Raw genomic sequence first — 25,932 nt, forward strand, 5'->3', positions numbered from 1 at the left:
GCGAAAAAAAAAAAAAAAAAAAAGGAATTCTCAAACACAAGGAGTCACCTCACATCCAGAAGTACTTTTGTGGAAGAAGCAATGGTACTAACCATATTCTATTGCAGCTTTGAGCAATGCCTCAGCATGAGTGGAGCCAAACGCATTGCGAACAAATCGTCTCCTTCGACGAAGATCATCTTCCCAGTAATCCAAACGCCAGAAATCATGCAATTGGCTAAGAGTAGAGGGAAAAAAGTAATCCCTATTAATAACAATGCATAACTGGAAATACATTTTTCTATAAAATTGAAGTTATTTTGTTGGTCTCATTGCAAAATTAAGATAATGTGTGTGTATATATATATAAAAATATATATACACATACACAAATACAAGTGTGAAATATACATATATATACTCCCTCTACAACTGAAAAAGACTTAAAATAATAACATTCTCATATTTCAGGCATTATACCACTCAGCCCTGCTTTTTATTTTTTTAAATTTTCTTATTTCTACTAAAAGCATTAATCAGGTGGAATTTAGTAACAAATGCAACATCAAATTACAAGTATTAATGGTACAGTTTGGTTTCTTTTACACTCTTTTTAACAAGGGTTGTAAATCACGGAATACACCTCACTACAAATAGTTCACAATTTAATGACCATGGTTTCTTAGCAGGCTGAATTAAGAAGTATAAAATATTGCCCACTTGAATTTGGTGGAAAAATGATTAAAATAATGTACGGAAATATTCACTGAAATAATTCCCCACTGCCCACAGCAAGCTGAGAAAAATGCAATTTTATCCATTATTAATAATACTGAATTAGAGCTGCAAAAATTTTCAGTATGTGGTAATTGTCTTGGTAAATTATTATTCTAATGCTAATAGAGTTCTTGGATGATTTTATAGCTTTCAACTAATATAAACCATTAATAGCCACAGCCAACATTGGCCATCACTGTCTTTTATACTCCAAACCAATACTAAAAATCCAAGAGATATTTCAGAAATGATGTAAATAGTAGGCCCATTATATAGCCAATGAAACATTTTTTGATAATAATATAATTTTTGTTTTTAATTTAATTTCAGTAAACATTAGTAATAAATACCACTGTTTAAGAAGTCAATTTTTATAATATTCTAATTTTCCAGAGCAGCAGAATTCATAAAAACATATACAATACTTTCCTAGAAGATTTCACTTCATTAATTATTTTGATAATTTACTGTTGAAGAACACTTTAAGTCTGATTAAGGCAGGATCTATGTATGTTTTGCTCATCATATTTCTAGCACAATGTCTGGCACACAGCATGTTTTTACTAAATATTCACTGAATTAATGAAAACATTTTTTTAATTTCAAAAAAAACTGGATTTTTTCAATGTCTGGCCATTGAGAAAAATAATTTCATTTTGAAAAGCATTTTAGATTTTATGCTATATAATTTTGTTATCTATAATTTCATTATAAAAACCTGATAGTATAAAGGGCATATAAAAAGAACTAAAATTGTAAGTCTTTGAAGTATACTTTTTTTTTTTTTTTTTTTTTTTTTTGAGGCGGAGTCTCGCTCTGTCGCCGGGACTGGAGTGCAGTGGCCGGATCTCAGCTCACTGCAAGCTCCGCCTCCCGGGTTTACGCCATTCTCCTGCCTCAGCCTCCCGAGTAGCTGGGACTACAGGCGTCCGCCACGTCACCCAGCTAGTTTTTTTTTGTTTTGTTTTTTTTGTATTTTTTAGTAGAGACGGGGTTTCACTGTGTTAGCCAGGATGGTCTCGATCTCCTGACCTCGTGATCCGCCCGTCTCGGCCTCCCAAAGTGCTGGGATTACAGGCTTGAGCCACCGCGCCCGGCCTGAAGTATACTTTAATGCACTTATTTTTCCTGTACATCATAATTATAACTTAATTCTTCTGTTAAATAATGATTACTTGATGAATAATAGTAATAAATAGTATATCTCTCTAATTTAAAATAGGATGATTTCTATCCTTACAAATACAAACTAATCCCAGTAATTTAAGGAAGACCATGCTGAAATCAGGCTATATTGATCTTCAGTAAGATTATGTTAAAATTAAGTAACTGAATTCACCAAAAGTGGTCAGAGATCTAATGTTATCTAAAATTTCTAACCCTAGACATACTTTTCCCTATTTTTCTGTAAGGGCAGCTGAACAGTTCTGGAAAGGATATATAAAACAAACATATATTTGTTTGAGTCAAAGAAGACTCTGAAGACCTGAACCATACAAATTCTAGAAGATAACACTGGAAAAACTCTTCTAGACATTGGCTTAGGCAAAGACTTCGTGACCAAGAACCCAGAAGCAAATGTAACAAAAAAAGGATAAATAGATGAGACTTAATTAAACTACAAAGCTTCCTTTTGCACAGTAAAAGAAATAATCAGTAGAGTAAACAGACAGTGGGAGAAAATTTTCATAATCTATACATTGGGCAAGGGGAATCCAAACAAATCAGCAAGAACAAAACAAACAATCCCATTGAAAAGTGGGCTAAGGACATGAAGAGGCAATTCTCAAAATAAGATATACAAATGGCCAACAAACCTATGAAAGAATGCTCAATATCATTAATTATCAGGGAAATGCAAATCAAAACCACAATGCAATACCACTTCGCTCCTCCAAGAATGAACATAATTAAAAAATAAATAAAAATAAATAGATGTTGGTGTGGATGTGGTGAGAATGCAAACATTTTACACTGTTGGTAGGAATGTAAACTGGTATAACCACAATGAAAAACAGTGTGGAGATTCCTTTAAGAACGAAAAGTAGATCTACCATCTGATCCAGCAATCCCACTCCTGGGTATCTTACTCAGAGGAAAAGAAGTCATTATACAAAAAAGATACTTGCACACAAATATTTATAGCAGCACAATTTGCAATTGCAAAAACAAAAACCAGCCCAAATACCCATCAGTCAATGAATGGATAAAGAAAATGTTTTTTATATATATGTGTGTGTATATATATAACATTATATATGTGTATGTGTATATATATACATATATACATATATATGTACACACACACACACATACTTTGGGGACTCAGGGGAAAGGGTGAGAGGTGGCTGAGAAATAAAACACTACACATTGGGTATAGGGTATACTGCTCAGGTGATGGGTGCACCAAAATCTCAGAAATCACCACTTATAGAACTTATTCACATAACCAAATACCGCCTGTTCCCCAGAAACCTATTAAAATAAATTTTAAAAAAGAGAAGACTGAAAGGTGAGAGAAGGTAGACTGACTAAGGACGTCAGGACCTAAGGAACAACATATTGATGAGTTCTTTTTGCTTCATAAATCCCACACTTGGAGGCAAAGAGGCCAACAGCCCAGATAGACAAATGAGTGCAGACAAAAAAAAAAAAAAAAAAAAAAAAAAAAAGCCCCAGCAAAAGCCTGCTCCCTCCAGTCAAAGGACGAGAAAACAGCAGATTAGCAAGATGGAAAACTTTTAGACAACTGCTATACTCCAGCCAAACATCACAGAAAAACTGCATCCCCACCTGACCTACACCAGCAAAGGGTGGCTGTGAAGCCCAGACATGTACCCTCATGAAGGTATAATGAGATACCCAACACCCTTGCTGGGTGTTATCAGAGACCACCAAGTAGGCAGCCAGGACTTCATCTCTGCTGGCTGGTAACAAGGTGCCCCACACACATGGAGTCAGTGGAGACCATGTGGAGAGGCTGGATTTCCACCTCCCATTGGACAGTAATGGGGCATCCCTCCCCCTCCCCACTGGGGTAGTGTCAGAGGAAGCCTACTGCAGAGTCAGGACTTCCACTGCAGACAAACAACAATGAGGCCAGTCCACCACTGGACATCACATGGTGACCGGGAACTCCCACCCCCATCAAGTAGTGTAAGAAGAGCCCCTGACTCACTGGGTTTCAATGGATGCCAAGTGAAGAACTAAGATTTCTACTACCATGTAGCAGATATAAGACAGTGTCCCCTCTTCCAGATGAAGCATGTTATAGAAAGTCTAAATAGAAGGTTTAAATAAAACAAATTATCTCAGAAAAAAATAAGAAAAGGTCTAGGTTTCAATCTAAAATCACTTGTCATACCAAGAACCTGGAAAATCTCCAAGGGTATGTTAAAAGATCACCCCAAAATGCCAACATTGAAATGGTGAAGAATTTAAAGCAGCCATGATTGACAATATGCTTCAATATGCAATTATGAAAATATTTGAAATGAATGAAAAAAAATACCCTTAGCAAAGAAATAGAAACTCTCAGAAAAGAAACAGAAGATGTAAAGCAGAACCAAACGGAAGTTTTTGAACTGACATTACATAATAACCAAAATAAAAGCTCAGTAGATGTACTCAGCAGCAGAATGCAAGGGACAGAGGTAGGAATCACTTAACTGGAAGACAGGATAATAGAAATTATGCAATCCGAATAACAGAAGGAAAGAGATGAAAAAGTGAACAGAGCCTTAGGGATCTGTGGAGCACAACATTTAGCATTTGTGTCACTGGAATCCTAGAAGGAGAGGAGAAAGTAGGCAGAGCCGAAACAATGTCTGACAAAATAACGGCAGAAAACTTTCTAAATTTGGCAAAAACATAAACGTACAGATTTAAGTAGCTGACTAAACTCCAAACTAAATCCAAGGAAGTCCATGCTGAGACATGTCATAATTAAATTTCTGCAAACTGAGGGCAAAGAAAGTCTACAGAGCAGCCAGAGAAAAACGGTATCTCATTTATAGAAGTAAAATAATTAGAATGACAACATAGTTTACATCAGAAACAATGATGACCAGAGGAAGCGGCAAAATACTTTTTAGGTGCTAAAAGAAAAGAACTGTCAACCTCAAATCCTATAGCCAATGAAGACACCTCCAGGAATAACAAGTGAATATATCTTTCGATGAAGTAAAAACCAGAATATTTATTGCCATCAGATCTAGTCTAAAAGAAAGGCTTCAGGCAGTTCTGTAAACATGAGGGAAGTAATAGAAGAAACACTGAAACATTAGGGAGGAAGAAAGAACACAATAAGCAAAATATGACTATCTATAATAGGCTTTCCTTTTCCTCTTGAGTTTTCTAAATTATGTTTTACTGTTGAAACACAAACTGTAACACTGATGTGGTTCTAAGTGCATTTACTGGTAATATTTAAGATAAATATATTATAAATGGGGAGAGGCAAAGGGATGTGAAGGGACGTGAAGTGTCTATATTTCACATGGACTGATAGAATGATAGCACCAGTAGACTGATAAGGCTATGCATAAAAAAAGTAATACTTAGAGCAAACACTAAAAACGTTACACAAAGGGATATACTAAGAAATGTAAATAAATCAAAACAGAATTCTAAAAAATGACCAAGTCACCCACAGGAAGGCAGAAAAAAAAAATCTTGATTTAAAAAAGAATTCTCAAGGGAAAACAAAAAAGAACACAGAACTGAATGAAAATCACAATAAAAAATATCAACACTTGTTGGACACAACCAAAGTAGCACTGAGAGGGTAATCTACAGTATTAAATGCATATATTAGAAAAGAAGAAACATTTAAAATCAGTAGTCTTAATTCTCACCTTTAGAACATACAAAAGGCAAGTAGAAGAAACAATAAAGGAAGCAGAAATCAATGAAAATCGGTGAAACTGAAAACAAAAACAACAGAGAAAAATTAACAAAACAAAGAGCTGTTTCTTTGAAACAAATCAGTAACACTGACACACCTCTAAAAAGACCGACAAAGAAAAAAAGAGTAGACACAAATTACCAATATCAGGAATGAAAAAGAGGATATTATTACTGACTCTGAAGACATCAAAAGAACAAGTGGATACTGTGAAAGACTACACACACATAAATTTGACAACTTAGAAGAAATGGAGGCCGGGCACGGTGGCTCACGCCTGTAATTCCAGCACTTTGGGAGGCCAAGGCGGGCAGATCACAAGGTCAGGAGATCGAGACCACGGTGAAACCCCGTCTCTATTAAAAATACAAAAAATTAGCTGGGCGTGGTGGCAGCGCCTGTAGTCCCAGCTACTCCGGAGGCTGAGGCAGGAGAATGGCGTGAATCCAGGGGATGGAGCTTGCAGTGAGCTGAGATCGCGCCACTGCACTCCAGTCTGGGGGATAGAGCAAGACTCCGTCTCAAAAAAAAAAAAAAAAAAAAAAAAAAAAAAAAAAAAAAAAAAAAAAAGAAGAAATGGACCAAAAAACAAAAATGACTACAACTCACCCAACGTGAAAAAGATAACATGAACATATCTGTAACAATTAAGGAAATTTAAGATGTTTATTCCCCTCTCCCAAAATCTCCAGGCTGAGATAGTTTCACTGAAGAATTTTATTAAACATTTAAAGAAGAATTAACTCCAATTATACAAAATCTCTTTCAGAAAACAGAAGAGGAAGACACATTTCTCAATAATTATTATAGCTAATATCACCCTGATACAAAAACCAAAAACAGTACAAAAGAAGAAAACTACAGACCAAATGTCCATCCTTTATATAGACAAAAAAAAAAAATCCTTAAGAATCAATGTAGTCCATTACATTAACAGCTGAACAAGAAAAATCACATGATCACATTAATCATTATAAAAGGTATTTGACAAAATTTAGCAACGATTCACAATTTTAGAAAAGTTGTTTCAGGAAAACAAGAATAAACGGCAATTTCTTCAACTCGATAAAAGTATCTACAAAAAACTATAGCTAACTTTATACATAAGAGTGAAAGACTGAATGTTCTCCACCTAAAACTGGGAATAAGGCAAAGATGTCTGCTGTTACCACTCTTACTCAACAGGGTACTGAAATTTCTAGCCAATGCAGTGAGGCAAAAGAGACGAAATAAGAGGAATATAAATAGAAAAAGAGGAAATAAAATTGTCCCTATATGCAGATAACATGACTGTCTATGTAAAAAATCATGAAAAATCTGTCAAACACTCCTAGAACTAATGACTGAGTTAAGCAAGGTCACAACATGCAAGATAGACACACAAATAATAATTGTATTTCTATATACTAGCAGTGAATATGTGGACACAAAAAATTACAACCACTAAATGGAAAGATAATTGGCTATACCCTATTATATTGTGGGACCTGACGGAGGAGTCCTATTACTTTTTTAGACTGCACCTCAGGTTATTCTGGGTTTTGGTCCTTCCGATATCTATATACAGAGTTGTGTGTTTTTTCTTGGCACTTCTGTGCTCTTCTTTTCATATTTTTTTGGGAGGTGGGGGTAGATATTAAGCCCAACATTCACATTATTTAAAAAATGTGGCACTCATAACTAACCAATGGATGAGTTTTACAGATTCACAAAACTGAAATGGTCTACAGAATTTTATGGGGATATATACATATGTATTTTTGAGGGAGAAGTCTAGAGTTTTATTACATTTTTCTAAAAGTAGTTTCTAATAAAGAAATGTTCAGAAACACTGTTATTAGTATAGTTTGAATGTTTGTGTCCAAAATTCATATGTTGAAATCCTTACCTTCAAGGTGATGGTATGATGTGCTGGGGCTTTGGGGAAAGTAATTAGGTCATGAGAGAAGAGCCCTTGTGAATGGGATTAGCGCCCTTATCAAATAGGCTCAAGGGAGCTTGTTCGCCCCTTCCATGATGTGAGGACACAGGGAGAAGCCACTGTTCTATGAACCAGGAGGTGGGGCCCTCATCAAACACCAAATCTACTGGTATTTTGATCCTGGACTTCTCACTTCTAGAACTGCGAGAAATAAATTTCTGTTGTTCATAAGCCACCTAGTTTATGGACCAGGTTAAGCATCTCTAATCTGAAAATCCAAAATGTTACAAAATTCAAATTTTTTGAGTGCTGACAAGATGCTATAAGTGGAAAATTCCACATGTAAGTACACAAACTGTGTTTCATGTACAAAATTATTAAAAATATTGTATAAGATCTTTAGGTCATGTGTATAAGGTATATATATGAAACATAGACAATTGTGTGTGTGTGTGTGTGTGTGTGTGTTTTTTTTAGATGGAGTCTCGTCTCTGTCACCCAGGCTAGAGTGCAATGGCATGATCTCGGCTCACTGCAACCTCCGCCTCCCACGTTCAAGCGATTCTCCTGCGTCAGGCTCTCGAGGAGCTGGGACTACAGGCTCATGCCACCATGCCTGGCTAATTTTTGTATTTTAGTAGAAATGGGGTCAGGTTTAGTAGAAATTGGCCAGGCTGGTCTCAAACTCCTGACTTCAGGTGATCCGCCCTCCTCAGCCTCCCAAAGTGCTGGAATTACAGGCATGAGCCACCATGCCTGGCTGACAACTGTTTTTAAACTTGGGTCCCATCCTCAAGATATTGCATTATGTTTATGCAAATATTCCAAAATCTGAAAAAAATCCTAAATTCAAAACACTCTGGTTCCAAGTGTTTCAGATAAGAAATACTCGGCCTGTATTTTGTTATAGCAGCCTCAATGAACTAAAACATAGAGTATACAAATAATACTCTCCTTATACCCTCATTTTTCTGATAATATTGTTTACCACCAAGTCATGAATCATGAGAGGTTTTTCTACTGTAGAATAGTATGTTCATAAAAGGCTTATGTTCCAATACCATTATATTTGGCATCTGTGCCAGGTTACCAATCTAGGATATCATCATTTGTTTTCTGTTCAAACTCCTTCTCATCTATTTCTTTCCGTCCTTCTATGGTTTTCATTCAAAAATATATTTACTGAGCATCTGTTTTGTGTTAGGCAATATTCTCAGTGCTGAGCATATATTCTTGTGGTAAAACAACATCATGCATTTCTCTTCCTTTCATTCTTACATGTACTTCACTCTGTTTTCCTACTGAAATTTATAAATATACAAGCACATAGTTTTTTCTGTTTATTTAGGGAAACTGCTCCTGCATTACTCCTTTTAGTATTTCAACATAATAAGTTATTCTTCTGCCATTTTCTTCTGCAGCATATGAGTCACTATAGGAAAAACAATAGAAAATACTCTAATAATAATGTCTTTAAGAGTAACACATAACAATATCAACATTAAGTGTAAATGGGCTAAATGCTCCAATTAAAAGAGAAAGACTGGCAAACTGGATAAAGAGTCAAGACCCATCAGTGTGCTGTATTCAGGTGATCCATCTCACGTGCAGAGACACACAGAGGCTCAAAATAAAGGGATGGAGGAAGATCTACCAAGCAAATGGAAAACAAAAGAAAGCAGGGGTTGCAATCCTAGTCTCTGATAAAACAGACTTTCAACCAACAAAGATCAAAAGACACAAAGAAGGCCATTACATAATGGTAAAGGGATCATTTCAACAAGAAGAGCTAACTATCCTAAATATATATGCGCCCAATACAGGAGCACCCAGATTCATAAAGCAAGTACTTGGAGACCTACAAAGAGACTTAGACTACCACACAATAATAATGGGAGACTTTAACACCCCACTGTCAACATTAGACAGATCAACGAAACAGAAAGTTAAAAAGGATATCCAGGAAATGAACTCAGCTCTGCATCAAGCGAACCTAACAGACATCTACAGAACTCTCCACCCCAAATCAACAGAATACATATTCTTCTCAGCACCGCATCGCACTTATTCCAAAATTGACCACATAGTTGGAAGTAAAGCACTCCCCAGCAAATGTAAAAGAACAAAAATTATAACAAACTGTCTCTCAGACCACAGTGCAATCAAACCTATCTGACAAAGAGCTAATATCCAGAATATACAAAGAACTTAAACTAATTTACAAGAAAAAATGAAACAACCCCATCAAAAAGCGGGCAAAGGATATGAACAGACAATTCTCAAAAGAAGACATTTAAGCAGTCAACAGACACATGAAAAAATGCTCATTATCACTGGCCATCAGAAAAATGCAAATCAAAATCACAATGAGATACCATCTCACACCAGTTAGAATGGCGATCATTAAAAAGTCAGGAAACAACAGGTGCTGGAGACGATGTGGAGAAACAGGAATGCTTTTACACTGTTACTGGGAGTGTAAACTAGTTCAACCACTGTAGAAGACAGTGTGGAGATTCCTCAAGGATCTAGAACTAGAAGTACCATTTGACCCAGCCACCCCATTCCTCGGCATATACCCAAAGGATTATAAATCATGCTGCTATAAAGACACATGCACATGTACGTTTACTGCAGCACTACTCACAATAGCAAAGACTTGGAACCAACTCAAATGTCCATCAATGACAGAATGAATTAAGAAAATGTGGCATATATACACCATGGACTACTATGCAGTCATAAAAAAGGATGAGTTCATGTACTTTGTAGGGACATGGATGAAGCTGGAAACCATCACAGAGGAAAGAGTGAAATAAAGGAATATTTTACTAAATACACACATAAAATACACGAGAAATTGAAATTCCCTTTGGCTACAAGAGTTAAGTGGTAATCACTGAGGTCAGGACTTCTGTGCATGAATTCTAATCCCACCAAGATTAAACATAAACGTTAAGTACTGAGAGTTACAAATGGTTATCCTCTCCTTGTTCTATACACATTTTAAAATTGTACTTTTCTATCACTTTGAACTTAATCATGTTGATGTGACCTCCTCCAGCTAATAAAATGTGAGCAGAAATGAGACATTTCCAGACAAAAACTTTAAGAGCCAATATACAATTTGCAATATTCCCTTCCTACCATTTCAGTGATCAAGAAAATAGGCCAATATTTACTGAGAGCTTTCTGTGTTCTAGGTACCTTTCTAATCATTACACACATTATCTACTCACTACTCAACTAGTTTTCATTAATCCTTTTGAGATAGGTACTATTATTAATTCATTGCACAGATGAAGAAATGGAAGCACAGAGTGGTTAAGTAATGTGCCCAAGATCATACAACTAGTTGGTGGCAGAATGTATCTTCAGGCAGTCTGACTTCCTTGCTTATGCTGCACTGCTTCTCACTGCAAAGAAAGCAACCAAGAAAATGGACTATCTTAAGGACACTACATTGACAGCACCAGCATAGCTGTTTCCTGCCTCTCTACAACCAGTACTAATTACTCTGGATAAACAGTGGTAACTATGAAATATGTAGAGTACTGTATGTGTAATGTCTATGTTCATTCATTAGTCAACAAATACTTATTGTACAAATCTATGAGCCAAGCCACAGACTAAATACGAGGCATGCACACTAGGTAAATATCAGCATAATTCTAGTCTTTGTGCAACTTTCAGTCTATTTCATAACAAAAACAAACTTATAGTTAAAATTTTTGACAAACTGAAGGAAAGAGGTGAGACAAAGTAATGAAAATGGGGGAACCCACTTGCTGCACAGGTGAATGTGTAAGTATACATATGAGAATACACTAATGAAACATGATTACAAAATATGTTGAAAAGACACAGTCTATATTTACTGGCACTGTTCTCCATCATAAGAAAGGTCATCACTCTTTCATTTAACATATCTTGTGTCCTGTTAGATGTAGTCCCAGTGATATATAGTACCGCAATGCCATATGTTTGTGTACGTATGTGTGCACACACACAAAATCTCTTACCTATAATATGTATCTATATACATACTAGCGGACTTCAAAAAGTTCGTGGAAAGTGTGTATTATGAAAACATTATGCATGGATTTCAAATTTTTTGCACCAAAATAAACTTGTACTAACTTGCTACATGTTGGAACAGGATATAGTAAGGCAATAAGAAAGATAAGACATCAGTTTGAACAAAACCCCTCTCAGAGCAACATAACTCCTGCTAAAACTGACCTAAGAACAAGTACCAAATTTATGGTAGAGTTTAGGTGGAAGAATGATAAAATCATTGATGATTAAAAAAACGTTCATGGAAACAATTAAAGAAAGCAGAAGCTTACAAATAAAAAACTTGTATTGTCCCCTTCTTTTCACAAGTGTTGATGGATGACTTTTTAAAGAGACAAGCCAAATGTGGTGGCTCATGCCTGTAATCCCAGCACTTTGGGAGGCTGAGATGGGAGGACTGCTTGAGCCCAAGAGTTCAAGACCAGCCTGGATAACATGGTATGACCCTTTATCTACAAAAACTACAAAAAAAAAAAAAAAAAAAAATAGCAGGGCATGGTGGCACATGCCTGTGGTCCCAGCTATTCAGGAGGTGAGGCAGGAGGATAGCTTGTACCCAGGAGGTCAAGGTTTACAATGAGCTGTGTTTGCACCACTGCACTCCAGCCTGGGCAACAAAGCACAATTCTGTCTCAAAAAAAAAAAAAAAAAAAAAAAAAAGAAGAGACAAGATAATGTTGAAGATGAAGCTTGCAGAGGCACAAGCAAATCATCTACAACAATTTATGAAAAAAAATTAACCTTGCTTGTACCCTAATTGAAGAGGACCAATGATTAACAGCACACACAATAACCAATACTATAGAAATCTCAACTGGTTCAGCTTACACAATTCTAACTGAGGAATTAAAATTAAGCAAATTTTCCACTGGATAGGTGCCAAAATCAATGCACCCATATCAGCTGCATATGAGAGCAGAGCTTTGAACAGAAATTTTAAACAAGTAGGATAAAGACCTTGACGTATTTCTTTGAACAACTGTCACAGGAGATAAAACTTACTTTCCTAAAAACAAAGCACAATCAAAGCAATGGCTACCAAGAGGTGGAAGTGGTCCAGTCAAAGCAAAAGTGAACCGGTCAAGAGCAAAGGTCATGGTAACTGTTTTGTGGGCTGCTCAAGGCATTTTGCTTGCTGACTTTCTGGAGAACCAAAGAATGATAGTATCTGCTTATTATGAGAGTGTGTTGAGAAAGTCAGCTAAAGCTTTAGCAGAAAAATGCCCAGGAAAGCTTCATCAGAGAGTCCTCTGACATGACAATGTTCCTGCTCATACCCTCATCAAACAAGTGCAATTTTCAAAGAGTCTCTATGGGAAATCAGCAGGCATGCACCATGCAGTCTTGATTTGGCTCCCTGTAACTTCTTTTTGTTTCCTAATCTTAAAAAGTTTGTAAAGGGTACCTTTTTCTTCAGTTAATAATGTAAAAAAGATTATACTGACATGTTAAATTCCAAGACCCTCAGTTCTTTAGGGATGGACTAAATGGCTGGTATCACTTACAAGAGTGTCCTGAACTTGATGGCATTTATGCTGACAGATAAAGTTTATATTTCTTTATTCCTATCTTTTAATTCCATTTTTCTGTGAAACTTTTGAAGTCTCCACTTACATCTGATACATATCTCAAGCCATTACTACTATTCTGATTCTTGCCTATGTATTACTGAGCACTTCTTTCAAGGTCTTCTTTCTCTGATACTCAGGGTTGTGTACTATTATATGGTTATTATATCAATTTACATTGCAAATTAATTGGTGAAGTTCCTGAAAAATGCATCCTTCCTGACTTTAGGAAGTATACTTTCACATTCTGACATGGTAAAGTTATGGCTCAGACAGTCAAATCCTAGTTTTTAGTTCAATGTTTTAAAGCCAGGCTAATTTGTTCCTTCTCTGTGTGATTGCTAAACACGGAATGAAAGATAGGATTCTGTAAACAGAATTGTAAATACATCACTGAGCTGCATTTCAACTTTTTGTTTATATCCCCATTTATTTCCATGCATATCAGTAGGATATAGTTATTATTAATGATGATTCTTGATAAATTCTCTGAAACATTTTGGATTCACACTAGAGGAAGACAATAAATGCCAGTATCAAATCAAACAGGATCCCCAATTAATAATAATGAAACTTTAGGCAAAAAAACCATGAATATAATTAAATAAAGGTTAGATTGTATAAGCTATACTTAATAATTAGAAAAGTTTGTTATCAACCAAATCAAATAAAGACATGAAAAAAGAAAGTGGGTAGGAAAGTAACATTTTGTCTACAATTTTAATTCCAGTATGTGTTTCTTTTACTACTTTAAGCTGCAGCCCTCTCTACACTTCCCCCTTTGTAGTTTCTGCTACATTCTGCCTCCCTGTTCCCCTGTACTGCTCACTGCAGCAATAATGTATTTTACTTCCCGGCATCACTTTTACTCCAAACTTACTTATTTATCAGAAAGAGAAAAAGGTAGAGCCATTTGGTTAAAGTATGATAACTTATTATTAGTTACATAATATGCAAAATAAAATATCTAGGCGAAAAATACACTATACAAGTAAACTCTTCACTCATAGTGAACTTTGAAATATCATGTTAATGTTACACAGTAGTTTTTTTTTAAGTTCAGGGGTACTTGTGCAGGTTTGTTACACAGGTAAACTTGTGTCATCGGGGTTTGTTGCACAGATTATTTCATCATCCAGGTATTAAGCCTAGTACCCAGCAGTTATTTTTCCTGATCCTCTCTGTCCTCCCACCCTCCACTCTCAGATAGGCCCCAGTGTGTGTCGTTTCCCTCTATGTGTCCATGTGTTCTCATCATTTAGCTTCCACTTACAAGTGAGAACATGTGGTGCTTCACTTTCTGTTCCTGTTAGTTTGCTAAGGATAATGGCCTCCAGCTCCATCAACGTACCCGCAAAGGACAGGATCTTATTCTTTTTGATGGAAGCATTGTATTCCATGGTGTATATGTACCACATTTTCTTTATCCAGCATATCATTGATGGGTATTTAGGTTGATTCCGTATCTTTCCTATTGCGAATAGTGCTGCAATGAACATACACATGCATGTCTTTATAACAGAATGATTTATATTCCTTTGGGTATATACCCAGTAATGGGATTGCTGGATCTAATGGTATTTCTGCCTTCAGGTTTTTCAGGAATTGCCACACTGTCTTCCACACTGGTTGAACTGACACTCCCACGAACAGTGTACAAGTGTTCCTTTTCCTCTACTACCTCAACAGCATCTGTTGTTTCTGACTTTTGAATAATAGCTATATTCTGACTGGTGTGAGATGGTATCTCATTGTGGTATTCATTTGCATTTCTCCTATGATCAGTGATGTTGAACATTTTTTCATATGATTGTTGGACACATATATGTCTTCTTTTGAAAAGCGTTCATGCTCTTTGCCCAATTTTTAATTGGGTTGTTTTTTGCTTGTAAATTTGTTTAAGTTCCTAAAAGATACTGCATGAGACCTCTGTCAGATGCATAGTCTGCAAAAATTTTCTTCCATTCTGTAAATTGTCTGTTTAGTCTATTGACAGTTTCTTCTGGTGTGCAGAAGCTCTTTAAAAAGATCCCATTAGTCAATTTTTGCTTTTGTTGGAATTGCTTTGGTGTCTTCATCATGAAATCTTTGCCCATGCCTATGTCCTGAATTGTATTGCCTACCCTGTCTTCCAGGGTTTTAATAGTTTTGGGTTTTACATTTAAGTCTTTAATCCATCTTGAGTTTATTTTTGTATATGGTATAAGGAAGGGGTCCAGTTTCAACCTTCTGCATATGGCTAGCCACTTATCTTAGCGCCAAATTTATTGAATAGGAAATCCTTTCTCCATTGCTTCCTTTTGTCAGGTTTGTCAAATATCAAATAGTTGTAGGTATCTTGTCTTATTTCTGGGTTCTGTATTCGGTTCCACTGGTCTACGTGTCTGTTTTTGTATCCACCATACTGTTTTGGTTACTGTAGCCCTGTAGTACATTTTGAAGTTGGGTAGTGTGATGCGTCCAGCTTTATGCTTTTTGCTTATGATTGCATTGGCTATTTGGGCTCTTTTTTGTCCTATATGAATTTTAAAATAGTTTTTTCTAGTTCTGTGAAGAATCTCAATGTTAGGTTAATAGGAATAGCATTAAAACTATAAATTGCTTTGGTCAATATGGCCATTTTAATGATATCAATTCTTCCTATCCATGAGCATGGAATTTTTTTCCAATTATTTGTGTCATCTCTGATTTCTTTGAGCAGTGCTTTGTAGGTCTCCTCATAGAGTTCTTTCACCTTCCTAGTTAGCTGTATTCCTAGGTACTTGATTCTTTTTGTGGCAACTGTGAATGGGAGTTCATTCCTGATTTGGCTGTCCAGCTTGACTGTTGATGATGTACAGCAATGCTAGTGATTTTAATGTTATGCAGTAATATTTAAAGGGTGAAGTATATTTATACCAGAAACGTTGAAGTGGACGGATATGTCTTTTTGATAAAGGGCAGAGCAAATCATTCAAGAGGAAATCTTCATTCTGTCCTTAAAATAATCATATCAGAGGTTTATAGCCTTTTTTTTTGGAATGATGCAGAAAGGTCTTCTAAGAGTATTAAATGTCATCATATTTGATTCTTTAATCTGGGTTTTATTCTATTTTGCTTTCTTCAGGAAAAACAGTTTTTTTAAGAACAAAAAGTACTTAGCTGTTACTTTTTGTCTCTTGGTTATCACTCCCTATAAGCCTAATTTTCTGGTATCTGAAGGAATAAAGTGGTTTTATAGTCTTTAAGCGATAATTTCAATGTGATAACCACAAATAGAAAAAAGTAGGCTGGGTGCAGGGGCTCATGCTTGTCATCCCAGCACTTTGGGAGGCTGAGGCAGGTGGACTGCTGGAGGTCAGGAGTTTGAGACCAGTCTGGCCAACATGGTGAAACCCTGTCTCTACTGAAAAAACACAAAAATTAGCCAGGTGTGGTGGTGGGTGCCTGTAATCACAGCCTCTTGGGAGGCTGAGGCAGGAGAATGGCTTGAACCTGGGAGGCAGAGGGCGCAGTGAGCTGAGATTACACCACTGCACTCTAGCCTGGGCAACAGAGTGAGACCCTGTTTCAAAAAACAAACAAACAAACATACAAAAAAAACCCATAAACGTCTGGTCAGGTTCTATATGCAACTGTAAGACATAAAAGCAGGCATTTTAAGTGTGTTGTCCAGGAAACTGAGCTCAACTCTCACAAAATATTTATGCATAATGTTGATAAAATCTGAATTTCAGCTAAAAGAGGACGAACAAAATTAACAATTGAGTGTTCAGACAGAGCAGTAGAGTTGTGGTTCTTGAGCTTTCCTTAATCTATGACTAAAGAGGAAGAGCCACCCCACCAGAGCACTACCAACCGATTTCTTGTGATGGTTTAAGGTCTTAAAGGTCACCAAGTATGACTCTACAGAAAAGATTTGACAGAAACCTGGATGGGATTGGAGACCGTTATTCTAAGTGAAGTAACTCAGGAATGGTAAAGCAAACATCATATGTTCTCACTCATAAGTGGGAGCTGAGCTATGAGGATGAAAAGGCGTAAGAATGATACGATGGACTTGGGGACTCAAAGAAAGGGTGGGAGGGGGTGAGGGATAAAACACTACAAATTGGGTACAGTGTACACCGCTCAGGTGATGGATGCACCAAAACCTCGGAAATCACCACTAAGAACTTATTCATGTAACCAAACACCACCTGTTCCCCAAAAAACCTACTGAAATAAATTAAAAAAAAAAAAAGATTTGGCTGAGGTGAATGGAAGGTTTTAAAAGTGAAACATTTGAGGAAAAATTTAGTACAATGAGTATATTTTTCACTTTAACACAAAGGAAAAAAGTGCTTCCAAATATTAAACAAGAAGGCAGGGCTGAAGAGTAAAAAAGAGAAATAATTTGTTTTTAGCTTTATTCAGTAAGCTCTCTATTACCACAAATGTGGAATTGCATTTTTACTCTTTGCATCTTTAACAAGCTCTTGTTGTGACTCAGCTTTTTTTTTTTTTTCTTTTTTTTTTCCTTTTTTTTGGTGGGGGGATGGTGGGGGCAGGAATAGCACACAAACCTTTTTAGACCTCATAGACACTCTTTTTCTTTTCTGCCGGTAGAGCTAGACTCTCAGTTTACAGCAATCTTAGGGCCAAGATAATTACTTTAATCTTAATTAACAAAATTATAAAATTACTTGTGAAATATCTAATTCCATTGAGCAATTACCACACTTGGAAGAAAGTAGGCATTCTTTCATCTTAATAATTACTGCTATATTGAATAGGCTTACATATTCTTAGAAATTATAATTAAAAATTCTTCCCCATAAGACTTCAAAATCTGATTACTGTTAGAAATCCCACAGAAAAGGACTTACTTTGAGGAATAACCTTAAATGCAAAATTGAACAACTGTCAATTATTTTTGAAACTACGTCTATCACTGCAAAATCACTTTTTAAAATCTCATAAAATATTTTACATTAAAGATGTCTTATTAGCTATGTGACATTTACAAGCCTGGTATTAAAATTGTTAAGTTCATGATTTTTACCACAGAAATTATCTAAACCTCAGGTCTTTCATTCACAAAACAGGGAAAAATAAAATCAATTCTGTAAAACTGATAGAAGGAATATATGTCAAGTGTTTAGCTCAGTGCCTGGCACATATAAGTAAGCAGCAGTAGCAGCAGCAGCAGCAGCATGAGACAGTCTACTAAGATATGGGTCTAAATCCCAGCCCTGCCACCTGCTAGGTAAATGACAACTTCTCTGAGCATTCATTTCTCATTCATATGGATGTAATAGTTCTCATAATGCTCTTTTCCTAGTGCTTGCCATGAGTCCACCAACAAATAGTAATTACATCAACTGTCACACAGACTAAAGTGCATGTATTTTTGCATTTCTATTTCTACAATATGTTTTCAAAAAATCCAGATTTGTTTCTTTTCAAAGATAACAATTTTTAATGCAACATTTACCGAAGTGATAGAAATACTGAAGTAAATTTCCTATCCTGCTTCTCAGGGTCCACAGAGTGCCCTCTTTCCAGCATCATCTCTCCTACTGCATTATTAATCTTTACTCCCTTCTGACGGTTTCCTCCAATCTTGTGTTGTTCATTCCTAGTTCTATGCTATTCTTCTCATTAAAATTTTAATGCTTATCGAATTGGCAATTAATTGTGTATTCTTCTTTCCTGTGTTTCCAATATTTATTTTGTATCACATGCCATTCCTTTCTCTAAAAGACTGTTGCTTGTAAATTTGGCAATTAATCATTGTACTGTTATTTTTTTGGATCTCAACTGTTCAACTAATGCCTCATGCATTTATACCTTGATACTCTTACTAGATTGCAAGCAACAAGAGATCAGGATATTCGTCTCATGCAGCTGTATAACCCTATAGTACTTATAACAGTGCTTGTAAATAATAGGCAGCTATTAATATTTGTTATTAATCATATAAACATTAATAACTATTTCAAATAAAATATTTAAATACAATTTAAGTAATTTTATTTTAAATAATTCTTTTATTTAATAGTATTTGTTAATGTGATTGCTCTCTCAGTTTTTTCATATAATAAAAGTAGACATAAATTTTAAAACAAAGTTATGACAGAGACTAGTCTTCAAAGGCAGAGGAAAGCTACTAAGTATCAAACATACTTGTGGATTTTAACAAAATCATGTATGTCCTATTTTGCTTCTCCACCAAGTAAGGTGGAAGTAGTTATGAAACTACTGATAACGGAACTAAAAGTATCACTTTTTGAGAAGCTTATCATTCTTTAATAGGAGGGAATTATTTGCCAGTAATACTTTTAGCCCTAAAAGGAAAATACAACATAGTAAATTAAGAACATGGTGACAATTTAGTCTGCCTTTGTGATGTTTGCTTTAGGCTATGTAATCATCTCAGTAATTAAATGCAATCTGGCCTATTTGTATTTGATTTTTTCTCATATTTATGAGGCATGCCAAAGAAAAATGTTTCCATCCCACCAAAAAGTTATCAAACACATCTGCTTTTAAGCTAATTAAAAAGTGTACTTGTTGTTTTACAATTAACTTCCTATTTACAAAAGCTCTTAACTTGGCTAAAGTTTTCAATTTTGTGTCCATTCAGAAAACAATCAAATTCTCCACGCTCTGTACTTCAGTTTTTTTCCTATCAATGTCAGTCCTTAAAAATATAAGCCATTTTCAAAGTAATTTTCTCTCCCTGACTTATATTTGCCACATTAAGAGTATTATAATAATAAAAGAACAAGAGCTGCTATTTCAGTATCCATAGAACAATCTTTTGTTATATTTTTTCTTCCAAATTCTCATTAATGTGGATAAGTACTTTTAAAAATGGCATTCACAATAGAGAAATGATTTTGTACTTATTTAACAACTGATATTTAAAGATAACATTTAATTTTGAACTCATTTTCACTATTCAGGTATAAAACGTTTTTCTAAAGATCAGCATAACAGATGTGTTTATATAATTTAAACATATTTAAGTATTTACTTCAAGATTTATATCTATTATTGCAATTATATTTAAATTAAATTTTCTATTAAAATGTCTGAAATATTTTCTTGTTCACCTTTTGAAGTGGTTTTAAACTATTTCCCCAATTTAGATAATTATCAGAATTTTGCTTATTTTGACTCAATATCCAAAATTTAAATAGTTCATGTAAAATTAATAATGATAACATGTTAATACAAACCCAAGATTTTGTACACAGGTTACACAACCTATAATTACAGATGGACAGCTGCACTCTAATCAATTTTGTTATTTCCTCTTTTCACATAAAGGAGACTTATGTTTTTAAAACAATGGCATATAACATGACTAGAAAACTCAGCACTTACTTCACAACTCACTAATCCATAATCCATTGATTTGACCTTTAATGGAAGTTTTTCCCTAATTCTAAATACAAATAATGAGCATAAAATGATGTACATTTAGCTGATAATAAACGACCTCTGCCTTTCCTAAAAGCACATTCTTTTCAAAGCAACAGACAGATCTTATTGATTCTGAACTATTTAAAGATGGCAATGACCCTCTGTAAAACAGCTAGAAGATTTTCTCTTACAGATGTCTTAAGATAGAGCAATAGAGGGTATAACAAATGCTTTAGAATACATTTAGGAAGACGTGATTAACTAACTTTAGGGATTCTGGTGAAGTTTTCCACAATAGTGGAAATCTGAAGTAAACAAAACTGTTTACTGTTTTAGTACTCAACATTTCCTAAATTCATTTGACCACACACTATTTTATTTAAGTAACACTTATTGACAGCCCTTTGATTATACTTTGGAATGTGTTGTCAGGGAGATGGTGATTCTTCACTTAAAAATATCATTTACTATGAGTCAGGGTCTGCTAAGCATGTTAGAACAGTCATGCCACCTCCTACTGCTCATGAAGGCAGAGGTCTTTTCTGTCTTACCATTGCTCTATTTCCACTGCTCAGAAATAGTGCTTGCTACACTGTCTGTTTTTGAGTGACTACCATGCTCTAGCAACTGTGCTAGGAGTTAATAAAATAAAGATTAGTAAGGAGTATTTTCTACTTAAAAGCTTACAGTATTGTGGAGAGGAGAACAAATAGATAAATAATTACAATGTAATGTAAATCAATGTTTGAATAAAGTGCTTTGAGGGCACGTGTGAACGAATGATGAATTCCGCTGGGGCAAAAAGAGACAGATGATGTTAGAAATGAGCCTTTAATGATAAAAAGGGATGTGCCATATGGGCGAGGAAAGCACGGCTACTTACTTTGGAGTACAGCCACACTGAAAAAGAATGAGCCTAAAAATCATCAACTCCCATAAAAACAATGGTTTCTCAGTGATTTTCTCCTAACATAGGAGTGCTCCACAAATGGATAAATGAATTTTGGTTGAGACTGTGATTGCCTTGATCATCCCATAGTCTGAATCCCATTCCAACATTTCCAGAGAACACTCCAGATTATAAATTCCAGACTACAAATGGAATAACACAGAAAAATTTATTGTGGATTGAGGCAGTAAGGGGAGGGAGGGTTGAATCAGATTTTATAGAGGTCCCAGGCCTGCTTAAAGTATTTTTCTATCATCTTGGATAATATGAGCTCTAAGATTCTTTCCCCTACTTTTTCTCTCAAGGTTGTGGTATAATCCTAAAAATATGTATATAATTTTTCTTGCTCTGAGAAAAAGTAGGGTGTATTAGATGTCTCTTTTCTTTTTTGTGATTCTCAATAAGATAATTTTTCTGAGTAACAAATATGAGCCAGATACTACATTACATCCCTTAAACATATAAACATATAATTCTTACAATAGTTCTGTGATATATGTTTTAATACCCAAATTTCATAGATAAGGAAAGGAGGCTCAAGAAATCATATACCAAGCCCAGCCGGCAAATTCAGCATAGCCACATCTTGTTTTATTGCTCTTTACTTTAGTGTACTCACAGATACTTTTTTTTTTTTTTTTTTTTTAACAAACTGAACAGAGTCGCAGCAACCCTGCATCTAGCAAATCCATCCATGACATAGTCCCAACAGCATATGCTCACTGTGTCTCTGTCACATTTTATTAATTCTTGCGATATTTCAAACGTTTCCATTCTTACTGCATGTTATGATTATTTGTCAGCCGTCACCTTTGATGTTACTATGATAACTGTCTTGGGGTGCCATAAACTGCACCCATATAAGTTGGTAAAATTAACCAATAAATGTGCGTTCTAACCGCTACACCAACTGGTGATTCCCCTGTCCTTCTCCCTCCCTCTGGGCTTTCCTATTCCCTGAGACACAACAATACTGATAATAGGCCAGTGAAAAACCCTACAATGGCCTCCAACTGTTCAAGAGAAACAAGAGGCTCATGTCTCTGACTTTAAATCAAAAGGTAGAAATGATTAAGCTTAGTGAGGAAGACATGTTGAAAGCTGAAATAGGCCAAAAGCGAGGTCTCTTCCTCCAAATGGTTAGCCAAGTTGTGAATGCAAAGAAAAAGTTCTTGAAGGAAATTAAAAATGCTTCTCCAGTGAACACATGAATGATACGAAAGCTTACATGGTTTGGCTTTGAGGTCCCACTTAAATCTCATCTCCATTTGCAATCCCCATGTGTCGAGGGAGGAACCTGTAACGATTGGATCATGGGGGCAGTTTCCCCCATGTTGTTCTCCTGACAGCAAGTGAGTTCTCATGAAATCTGATTGTTTTATAAGTGTTTGGAAGTTCCTCCTTCATTTCTCTCTCTCCTGCTGCCTTGTGAGGAAGGTACCTGCTTCCCCTTTCACCATGATTTTAAGTTTCCTCAGGCCTCCCCAGCCATGCAAACTGTGAGTCAATTAAACCTCTTTCGTTTAATAAATTACCCAGTCTCTGGCAGTATCTTTATAGCAGTGTGAAAACACTAATACAAAAGCAAAACAGCCTTATTGCTGATATGGAAAAAGTTTGAGTAGCCTGGATAGATCACAACAGCCACAACATTTCCTTAAGCGAAAGCCTTATCCAGAGCAAAGCCCTATCTCTTCAATTCCATGAAGGCTAGAAGAAGAGTTTGAAGCTAGAAGAGGTTGTTTCATGAGGTTTAAAGAAAGAAGCCATCTCCGTACTGTAAAAGTGCAAGATAAAGCAAAGCAGCAAGAACTGATGTAGAAGCTGCAGCAAGTTATATAGATGATCTAGCTAAGAACATTGATGAAGGTGGCTACACTAAGCAACAGACTTTCAGTGTAGAAGAAACAGCCTTACATAGGAAGAAAATGTCACCTAGGACTTTCATTGCTAGAGAAAAGTCAATGCTTGGCTTTAAACTTCAAAGGGCATACTAACTCTCTTATTAGGGGCCAATGCAGCTGATGACTTGAAGTTGAAGCCAAAGCTCATTGACCATTCAAAAAACTCTAGGGTCCTTAAGTGTTATGCTAAATCTAGTCTGCCTCTGCTCTAAAAATGGGACAATCAAGCCTAGTGACAGCATATTTGTTTACAGCATGGTTTGTTGAATATTTTAAGCCTACTATTGAGACTTACTACTCAGAAAAAAATATTTTTAAAATATTACTGCCCATTGACAAGGCACTTGGTCACTGAGGGGCTTTGGTTGGAGACGTACAAGATGAATATCGTTTTCATGCCTGTGAACACAACAGCCATTCTGTAGCCCACATATCAAGGAGTTATTTCAAATTTCAATTTTGTTATTTAAGAAACACATTTTGTAATGCTATAGCTAGTGATTTCTCTGACGGATCTGGGCAAAATAAATCAAAAACCTTTTGGAAAGGATTCAACGTTCCCAATGCCATTAAGAACATTTGTGATTCATGGAAGGATGTCAAAATATCAACATGAACAGGAGTTTGGAAGAAGTTGATTTCAACCTTCATGGATGACTTTCAGGAGTTAAAGATTTCAGTGGAGGAAATCACTGCAGATATGGTGGAAATCTCATAATAAAACTTTTGAGGATGAAGAGTTGCTTCTTATGAACAAAGAAAATGGTTTCTTGACATGGAATTTCCTCCTGGTGAAGATGCTGTGAACATTATTGAAATGACAACAAAGCATTCAGAATATTCCATGAACTTAATAGGCTGCTGCAGGGTTTGAGAGGACTGACTCCAGTTTTGAAAGAAGTTCTATGGGAAGATGCTATCAAACAGCATGACATACTGCTGAGAAATCTTTTCTGAAGGGAAGAGTCAATTGATGTGGCAAAACTTCATTGTTTTCTTGTTTTAAGAAAGTGCTACAGCCACTCCAACCTTCAGCAGCCACCAACATCAAGGTAAGACCCTTCATCAGCAAAAAGATTCTAACTTGCTGAAGTTTCACACGACCATTAACATTTTAGCAATAAAGTAGTTTTAAATTAAGGTGTGTTCATTTCTTCGACATAATGCTATTGCACACTTAACAGATTTCTGTATAGTGTAAACTGGGAAACCAAAACATTCGTGTGACCTGCTTTATTGTGATGTTCACTGTATTGTAGTGGTCTGGAACTGAACCCACAGTATCTCTGATGCATGTGTGTATTCAAGAAAAATACACCTATTTAATGACTATTCTATAACAGGCACGATTTCTAGGAGCTGAGGATACAGCACTGATCAAGAGTAAAAAAAAAGTCTCTGCCCTCATGGAGTTTATATTCTCCTGTAGTTAAGCAGAGTATGTAAAGAAAATATTTGTGGATAATGGTAAGTATTATGAATAAAATAAAGCTTAGTCATAAAAGAGAGATGGACTAGAAGTATTATAGACAGTATGGTTGGGGAAAGCCTCTGTGAGAAGTTGACATATGAGCTGACAGCTCAATGATGAAAAGGATCCAGCCACCCAAAGATTAAAGGTAAAAGCACTGACAGTGGAGAGAGCCTGCAGGGAAGGCATTAAGTTGTATATAAGCCTGGTGTGTTTAACAGAAAGGATGTTAGTATGGCTTAAGCCTAGCGAATAAGGGCATCAAATGTGTTCTGAAAGTTAGGCAGGGACACATTCATTTGGGGTCTTGAAGGAGTCTTTGAAGGTTTTAAGGAAGGGGTAGTAATAAGATTAAATTTATACTTTATCTTACTTTGGCTTCGGTGTGAGGAAAAAAATTGTAGTGTTAAAGTGGAAGCTGAAAGACAGGTTAGGAAGATAGTGCAGAAGTCCAGGATGAAGACACTGGTAGTGCATAGCATTTAAAACGAAGAGATGAGGTCAGAAATGGAATATCTTTCATTGATAGAGCCAACAGGACCATCTGATATAATACAGGGGCACAGAGAAAGTTATCGGAGGAGTGGTGAAGGACAGGAATGAATGAAAAATTACTCCTAGTTGGAGTTCTTCTTCTAGTTTGGAGGAGTAAACGCCTCATAAATTGAATCTCCTACAGATAGCAGTCATAAAATCTGAACAAAATAGAGGTTACAACAATGTGAATGTTCTGGGAGTAAACAAAAATAGACTCATTTTGGAGGTGAGCAAAATTTGGAGGAATTGGTGAGTTACCCATTTTTGAGCATTTGGATTGAGTACAACTGAAGTCCCTAGCAATGGTGCAAGGTGACTAAGACCCTGTCTGATAAGCTACAAATGAATCTATATGGTTTCAAGGTTTCTATGTTTTACATAAAGTGGTACACTATTAACTCTATGTAAACTGAAATTTAAGGATGTATAAAATAATCCCTATATAACCACT

General features: G+C 35.8%; 1 protein-coding gene across 2 annotated transcripts in view; it reads right to left on the bottom strand.

Annotated features, from left to right (window-relative positions):
- The window catches only part of NBEA (neurobeachin), a 743,995-nt gene that overhangs the window by 257,354 nt on the left and 460,709 nt on the right, over positions 1–25,932 (bottom strand). For both annotated transcript variants that reach the window (XM_023208811.1, XM_023208812.1), the window contains exon 39: positions 93–217. In XM_023208811.1, coding sequence (XP_023064579.1) covers positions 93–217 — 125 coding nt within the window. The remainder of the gene's footprint in view (positions 1–92; positions 218–25,932) is intronic.

The sequence above is a fragment of the Piliocolobus tephrosceles genome, chromosome X, assembly GCF_002776525.5.
Source record: "Piliocolobus tephrosceles isolate RC106 chromosome X, ASM277652v3, whole genome shotgun sequence".
NCBI lineage: Eukaryota > Metazoa > Chordata > Mammalia > Primates > Cercopithecidae > Piliocolobus > Piliocolobus tephrosceles.